General features: G+C 39.1%; 1 protein-coding gene across 3 annotated transcripts in view; it reads left to right on the plus strand.

Annotated features, from left to right (window-relative positions):
• LOC134210860 (troponin C, isoallergen Bla g 6.0101-like) overlaps positions 1-8,000 on the plus strand; it is a 109,152-nt gene extending 101,152 nt beyond the window's left edge. For all 3 annotated transcript variants that reach the window (XM_062687226.1, XM_062687234.1, XM_062687229.1), the window contains one exon: positions 7,280-8,000. Coding sequence is in view for 1 of the 3 variants with exons in the window: in XM_062687234.1 (XP_062543218.1) it covers positions 7,280-7,287 (8 nt within the window). In the remaining 2 variants the exon portion in view is untranslated. The remainder of the gene's footprint in view (positions 1-7,279) is intronic.
• The last annotated feature ends 1,013 nt before the right edge of the window (positions 8,001-9,013 follow it).

Here is a 9,013-nt window from a genome sequence, read left to right on the forward strand (position 1 = left end):
GACGTGGCATATGGCGTCTGCAGCCCTCATGTTCTGGAGGATACAGGAGTTATGAACGAGTTAGCTAGAAAGTGGGTGTATTGGGTCCGAGCGCGAAGAAATTTTCAATCTTGGATAGAATAGTGGGTCCATCATGCAAAGCCAAAGGTGATCTCATTTCTCAAGTGGAAATCATCAATCATCTATCGAGAGTTCAATGATACAATTGAGCTGTATCGATCTCTGCTAAGAAATGCGTACGACAATTATCACGGGAATCCAGATGGACTTCAGACGGTCAACCACATCAAGGCACAGATGCTACGAATTCAGAGAAATTTCTCTGAGAAACATAGGAAAAGAACTGAAACTTTCATCTCTGGGGAACCAACATCATTATTCCATATTGCTCAAGTGCATGGGCAAAGATCAAAACTAGCATTCAGGTGTTACAGACGGATGATAGCACTGAAATCCGCGATCAAACTCAAATTAAAGAGACGATACGAATGTATTTTGAAAACTTATACTCTCCAGCAAACACTGAGTGCTCAACGGATTTTTTGCCGTCAATGAAAATTCCAGAGAACAACTCTGCAAATGAAAATTTGATGCGAACTTCTACGCAAAACGACGTGCTAGCTTCAATTAAAGGTAGCTGTTCACGGAAATCTCCTGGCTGCGATGGACTGCCTAAAGAGTTTTTTCTGAAGACCTGGCAGATCATTTGCTTCGAGTTAACTAATGTCATTAATGCCGCACTTCGAGGAATTGCAATGAAACAATTCTATGATGGAATTCTAATTTTTATCAAAAAGAAAGGAGCTGACAAGAGCGCAAGAGGATATCGGCCAGTATCCTTACTAAACTTTGACTACAAAGTGCCTGCCAGAATTTTTAAACAGAGTTTAATTTGTCTGTTACCATTGGTGTTATCTGACACTCAAAAATGCTCAAACGGAAAAGAACTGAAGCAACGAGTCGCATCTACGACAAAATTTGTCAACTAAAGCATACACGTAGAAGTTCGCTACTAGTATCCTTCGATCTGGACCATGCGTTTGATCGATTAAGCCACCAATTTTTGAAGCAAACCTCAGATAGGATGAATTTCAACTCGTGTTTCGTCGACTTACTCGTTCAGATTTGGAGTCAGTCATATTCGAAAATTTTGGTCAATGGACACTTAACGCATGAAATCAAGATCAATCGTTCGGTTCGCCAGGAGATCCACTATCTATGTACCTGTTCGTCTTGTACCTCCAACCGCTTCTTGACACCATTTCTTTACGATTTCCCAACGCTATGCTGAATGCGTATGCAGACGATGTTTCCATGTTTCTTGAAAATGAACAAGCAGTAGTAAAAGTCGTCAATATCTTCAAAACTTTGGAATTGCCTCTGGTGCCATTTTGAACACACAAAAAACTGTAGCTTATTGATCGGGAATTTCAATCTTACGGGACATACGGAATGACTTAACATTGAGAACTACATAAAAATCCTAGGAGTGCAGTTCGGGGACAACATCAAACAAGCACAGAAAGTTAACTGGCAAGCTGTCCTAAATGGTCTACGACTCCGCTTGTGGCGGCATCATCCAAGAAAGTTAAATCCAGTTCAAAAATTTTTTTTGATTAATTTCTATATCAACTCAAAAGTATGGTATATGGCTTCGAACATCCCTCTTGCTAGAAAATTTGCTAACAAAATTAAAGCAGAGATCGGAAAATTCATTTGGTATGGGAAAATTTACGAAGAGTAGCATTTGCAAACATAATTCTCCCGAAGTCCAGAGGTGGCCTCAATCTTCACTGTCCTGAGACAAAAGCAAAATCGCTACTTTTAAATAGGTTAATAAGTCTGGTTCACCAGCTGCCTTTCTTGAATAGTTTATTACAAAATCCAAACAACCCCATTCCAGCTATGTTTAGTCACATCTCTGAACTAAGAATGGAATTGACTCAATTGCCGATTTATTTGGTAAACACACCAACGTCTCAAGCGATCTATCTTCACTTCATTATCTGAGTTTGAAACCGGAACCTTGATTTGTAGCAGTGGTGCATCGAGTCTCTTCAAACATCTACACAGCAAATCTTTGACATCTGTGCAGAAATCCAACGGATTTGTGATTATGCTCAAACAAATTGAACATCGGGATTTGCTGTACCAACGAGTCGTAGTAGACAATCCATACTGTGAAACATGTCCAGGAGAACTAGAAACCACGATACACAAGCTGTTTCTGATGTCAACGAGTCTGTGACATCTGGAGGTTCAAACGAAGACAATTTTTGAGCACCGACCCCACACTAGAAAGATTGGAACCAGGGGGGTTTATTTACCAAGAATTAAAGAACCTAAATAGAACGTAAAGGGATTGTATTATAAAACAATTAGGTCAATTTTCAGTTATCATATAGAAACTCATAAAAATGTATTAGGATTGGACAACTATATATTTTATATTAACATTAACAACTAAGAAACAAATATAAAGTTAAAAAAAAAATCACGGACGGGTAGCGGCGGAACTGTCGGAAAATTAGCCTCGACAGTGGAAAGCTTCCCAATGGAGGACTGCCTGGAATAAGGCACAAGTTGGATGAGGAGGGGATGTGGACGGGAGCTCTGCCCTTCTACTGAAGGGCCTCCTAATCCGTGCGATAGCTACTGAAGGAGAACATTATTTTAACTCTTAGAGCCTTGAAAAGGCTGTTTGCTTCAACTTAGTGCTAAAAGTAAGAAAACCGATTTTTCAAATAATCGCGAATTTTTAGTGATGGTATAAAAGACTGAATGCTCTGCGAGCGAATGCACTTTTCTTTTTATACCTTATTTTGAATCTTCTCTGCTTCCCAATTGGTGGGCCAATCAGCGTCTTGTATCCCGCTTACTTTGTCAGCTAAAGCGTCATCATCATCAATGCGTTCGAGATGGGCTTATTCTTTTTTACGCTTGTTGCTCGCTGCTGGCATCTATTTCCTAACAGGACTTTTCACTTGATACAGGCCAAGCCGTGGAACATACATATTTTTTTATCAATGCCAAAAAATCCAACATTTGATGAAAAATCGATTGATAGTTTATTAATGTTTGAGCTGTTATCGGTGTTTTTTTATCCAAATAAGATTATGTGAGAGATTTGGACATCTTATGAATCTTTGAAGGCATGGTCAAGCGAAGTCCTTCGTCCACTTCGCGGTTAAATCAGAAAAAAATCCACTGTTAGTTTTGACGCTATTTATGAAAATCACGCATAAAATTTTATCTCTAGAATATTGGATTTGGCACCGAAGTACAATTTCTATCCCGAAGGGTATTGAAAGCATTGATATTGATCTCTATTATTGGCTCTCTGAAGAACCGTATGTTTTTTTACATGCTGCATCATGTGGCTTTTCTTCAGCCTGTCTCGGCTCAGCACCGATGCCGGCCGGTCTCGGCTCGACTCTGCTGCTGCTGCCGGTATTTGCTCAGCATTGCTGCTTTGTCGGGTCTGTAGGGTGGACTGCTGATGTACTGGCTAGGTTTCGGCTGATGATGGTCGCTTCGATGGTGTTGAGCTGAAAAAGCGGTCGGTGCAGACTTCATTCCCTGCTAAAAGGTGTGAGTGCAATTCAATCGATGATGCGGTTGCTTCGCTTGTCCCTGTCAGAATGGAAGGAACAAATCGCGTTGCGCTATTTTATGGCTTCTCGGTAGACCCAGCGGCTGCTCATTCGCTGGTGTCTGCACCAATCAGAACGTGGTAATAAAATGATGCAAGAATTATGCGGTACCCATATTTATAGGTTCCTTGATCTCAATGTTTTCATTGAAAACAGTTTCATGCCTATTGAAACAAGTTTTTCGGGTCTTATCATACATGGACATGAAAGGCATACTTGAAATCTGTCGATTGAGGGGCTTACCGCAGAAATTCGTCCACTGAGACGAACGCTATTAACGTTTAAAATCTTTCAACACAGCGTAACGCGGTCGATTTGAATATTTTGAAATGACACCCAGTATAGTAAAGAGAGACGTAAGTCCTACGTCAAAAATTGATACATATACTGATTATGGATCGACCGTACGATTGAATTATATTTATTGAACGGCTACTCAGTCTTACAATTTCGCAGTGAGTTTATTATCTACCCGACGTCTCGACACGGGAATTGTTTATTTCCTCTTGAAAAAAGACACAATTTCCGTATCGAAATGTCGGGTAGATAATAAACTAGCTGTGAGATTGTAAGACAGAGTAGCCGTTCAATAAATATAATTATTGAAACAGTTTTGATAATTGCCTATTTTTTTATTCGTTTAACTTCGTATTGTACATAATATGCATGGTGATCGTTAAATCAAAGACGTTTGAATCCTGCCCACCCTAACCAGCACAGTTTATAATGTCCGGATGTGGGACAAAAGATCGAAAAGACAAAATGTCGAAAAAAAAATCTTAAGTGCAATCAACTTTATTGAGACTAAATGTAAAATATACTCCTAAACACAGATCTGCAATCTAAACACATGAAGCCGTTTTCCGAAAAGTAGCTTCATTGCAAGAGGCTTGGAAGCCTCCTTTGAAGTGTCGCGGGAGCCTAATTCTATGAAGCTCCAAGAGGCTCCGAAGTCTTCTTTCAAGAGGCTGGGAAGCCTCCTTTCGAGAGGCTCGGAAACCTTTTTTTAGGACGCTCGGAAACCTCCTTTCAAGTGGCTCGCAAACCTCCTTTCAGGAGGCTCAGAAACCTCCTATCAAGAGAATCAGAAGTCTTTTTCCAAAAGGCTCGGATGTCTCCTTTCAAAAGGCTTGGAAGTCGCATTTCAAGAGCCTCGGAAGTCTCCTTTCAAGAGGCTCGGAAGTCTCCTTTCAAGAGGCTTGGAAGCCTTTTTTCAGGATACTTGAAGCCGGAAGCCTCCTTTTAAGACGAGGTTAACAGGTTCAAAATCTTATTTTCAACAGGCTCGCAAGGCTTGAAGAGTCTTAGAAGTATTGTAGAAAGCACGATGTACCCCACTTATTATGAATCGGAAAATTTTACGGAATAACGAAACTTCAAACAAATTTTTGAAGAGCCTTATACTCCGTTAGTTTTTAGGTCCGTTTTTCATATCGTTGTGGTTCTGCCTAACCCCACCAAGCGGGTTTTGTCTAACTTGTGATATTTTTTTCATACAAGGAAAACGGCGATCATTTCTTATCAATTCATAGGTTCTTTGGTTGTAGGATAAACACTGTTATGGGGTTGAGGGATATCCAATGTGATTTGTAACCAATTTAATCTGCTAAATGAAAACTTGCGCCGAAAAATTTGTAATTTTTTTAGGGCATTTGGTGCGATTTTGCAAGACCCAGGCCATATAGCTTATGAGTTAGAGGGTACCTCAATGAATGCAAAAGCTCGAAGGGGTACCTCTCAAGAAGAAGGTTAAGAATCGCTGGTGTATGATATGATATCCCAGTATGTTCATTAAGTTGATATGTCTTCAATCATTATTCATACAAGCTACTGCAGACCTTTCAGGTTCATAAAAACGTCCTGGATGCCGTAACGATTGATTTACTTGGTCATCCAAGTCCGTGTACGCAGAGAAAATAGCAGGTTAACCTCATTGTCATTGTGAATCTTGACTCAAGATTATTTTGGAGCACCTGGATCTCATGTTCATGGAAATTAGGACCACATGTTTATTACACCGGATTAGGTAAATACCGACGATAAGGACATTGCAAAAGCCTTGATTAATCCGCTAGATACCGTCAGCTGAACTCCAGAACCATTAGGAGTACCATGAAAATCTCGTATTCTAGAAAATAGGCTTTGCATGATGCGTATATGATTATTTGACCGAATCGGGTGAATACTGACGATGCGGACATTGGCCAAAGCCTTGATTTATCTGGTAAATACCGTGGGTTGATTCCACATCTTTTTAGAGTACCTTGAGCATCTCGTATTCATGAAAATTGTGTTTGCATGATGCTATTATGCTTATTGAAAGATTGGTTACCAACGATAAGGCATAAATAATCACAGGCACATAACGTTCAGAAGCAAAGTTTTTCCGAGGATTCGGATATCTTGGTCTTCAGGGTATAGTCAAACCCCTCATATTTTTCCTGTAAAGCCAACATCCTGATGAACAGTTTTGTTTAAGAAAGTAGAGACCTATCTCTTTCTATGATTTTCCACAGTGAATCTAAAACGCGACGGACATATATGCGTCCCATCCGTCCTGAATAATTTATGAGTGTTATTGGCTCCAAAAATGAATATTGCCTTTATGCGTTATCTACGTCAGGGGCCGTACACATATTACGTAAGCACTTAGGGGGGAGGGGGGTCAGTCAATATCTTACGCTCCATAAAAATAAAAATTAATTTGTATGAAAAAAATCTTACAAGGGGGGATGGGGGGTCGAAAAACCCAGAAAAATTGTTTACGTAAGTGTATAGGTATGTATATAAGTGTACGACCCCTTACATAGTTTCATGAAGTATTTTAAACGCAATAGATTTGGATTCATTCCTAATTTGGTTCTGCAGCCGCTCCTTAGTTAAGTAAATTATAGCATAGGCAAGGAATGTAATTGTCCCTGCAAAAAAAAAAAACAAACAACAAAAGAAAATATCGATAACTCTTTGTCCTCATCTGCAGAGGATAAAGACAATGTTGCTTTCCATTTTATTTGCAACAAACATGGAGAAGTAATTGTTGTGAACTTTTCAAACTGCGATAACTTGTATATTTCAGAAGTAAAACACAAATCATGTTAACAGATGGTTAAGTTTATGTCTAAACTATGATAACTGATACTTATTTAACCAAAAACATCATCGGAAACAGACTTTATCTACAAATGCGCGGCAGGCGATCATTGACCTATTCTGTTGCAGTTTAGGACAAACGCTGATTGCGAGTTGAGTTTGTCCCAACATTTACAAGAGAGGACAATGTTGTTGTCATTGGCAATGTTGTTATTTTACATTCCTTGAGCATAGCAGTGCAAAATAATCCGATATATTTTTTTTTAACTACTTTGTGGATCTGATCAAACATTTCGAAGCCGTATTATTGAACTCTTTGAGAAACTAGCTTTTTTGCACTCGTGATACTAACCGGTGCTTGCCGAGTTTCATTGTTTTTAGTCGTGCACTTCTGGATTTCGACCGTCTCAAATGTCCTTTGACTCCTGGAGCTTTACTGTACTCAATATGGAACACCTCTCTTTCTAGTCACATTTGCTTTCAGCCACTAATGCTTCTCTCAACTGCTTCTGCTTCGTTCTCGTTCGCTGCTATAGGTTTATAAGCGAGAGCCTGATACCAAACTACACCATCTGATGCTTTTCCAATCTTTACTGATTTATAGGTTAAGCTTTGCAGCAGCCAGTGTTTCAGCGTCACCAAAGCTACAGAGAATTTTATCTTTACTTCTATTGCCTAAACTTACTGTTATTTTTTTAAACCTAGGGATAAGGTCAGGATAAACATCGTTATTTCGATACAGCAGGAGATCAGAATTTCACCATTCAGAATCATTAAAATAAATCGTTATCTTCGCTACCTACGTTTAGTCAAAATTCTTCGAAAAGAATACTTAGTGCATCCAACTGTTTATCAGTTTTGTTTCAGACACAGTTTATTAAATAACGTCTAAGAGTTTATGAATTGTGAAGAATTCGAAACCCTTTATCGATATTGTAAGCAAACTGCGATTGAAATTTTTCTGATTCGCGTTGCTTCTACCATCAATCGATATTCATAGAACGTTCCAAATCATCGTCGAAAAAATCATATCAAACCTGGATGAAATCACCGAAAAGACTATTTATCTAATGCTTACATTATTGCCCCAAAACCGTACACAACTAATGCAGGTGGAGACGAATAACCTGGCGCAATGCTTTCGGCCAACCGTTTTACGAGTATTTCGGATCAATGAGATGCTAACCTCACTTTCGCTTTTAAGATTAACCAAACGCCGTCGACTGAAATAAACGCATTGATACTCTTCTAAAAGCACACGTGTCTACTTATGAGTTTTATTTAGATTGTGAAACCATTTATAGCTACTTACCACTGTTTTCGGCTTATCTACGCATCGAGGATACCTCCTACTCATAAAGCATTCGGGTGGAGAACCATTTTTTTTCGTTAGACAAAACCTTCGACAGTTTGGACACACTTACAACAGTTTTGATGTTAAGTATAACATACAATAAAATTCCAAACTGATAAATTGATTCAAGCCAGTTAATGGCATTCCTAATTGAATACCCAATGCGTCGAAGGGTTTAGTCCAACGAAATAAGAGTCCGTCCCCTGTGCGCAAAGTTTCTATCGTGTGGGAGTTGCGATCGATTCCATTAAGCGAACAAAACAACAAAAACGTCACCACTTTACTGTCTCTTTTTTTCTTCTTGATGAATTTCGCTTTCTTTGCAACGGTTGTGTGACTTACTGTTTAACACCTTTTTTTTGGCTGCGAATTTCGTAATGCTGAACGCACATTTTCTCTGGCTCTTTTTTTGCTGTTGGGTAAGCTTACCTATTGAACCAAATCCCGTAGGGATGTCACGTATTGGTGATAAAAGCTAGACACTCACAGTTCATTGAGAGAAGGCTTTGCTGGCAGTTTGCATTTTTTTTGTCTATTGGCGGCTAACGTGGGATTCGTAGAAAAGAGATCGACCCCTGCATTTAATTTCAAAACCCATTTGAAAAGGATTAACAGTCATCAAGGCGCGAATATTGATTAGGAGTTTAAATAAAGCGCAGTTGAAAAGAGTTTAGGCGTCCTGGAATATAATCATTCACGGGAACTGAAATTTCAAAAAATGCCGGAAATTTTATGTTCGGCAAAAACGGCATTTATTTATGTTACTGTCATAGCAGAACCAGTTAGAATTTATAAATTTGGATTTGATTCCAGTGATTAGATGATTTTTAAATTCAAAATAAGAGAGCGGATCTAACTCGGTCTCATGGTTACGGAGTAATCCCAGGGTTGGTCGAGTTGTTTCTTTAGTTGGATA

The sequence above is a fragment of the Armigeres subalbatus genome, chromosome 2 (assembly GCF_024139115.2).
Source record: "Armigeres subalbatus isolate Guangzhou_Male chromosome 2, GZ_Asu_2, whole genome shotgun sequence".
In the NCBI taxonomy this organism is placed as follows: domain Eukaryota; kingdom Metazoa; phylum Arthropoda; class Insecta; order Diptera; family Culicidae; genus Armigeres; species Armigeres subalbatus.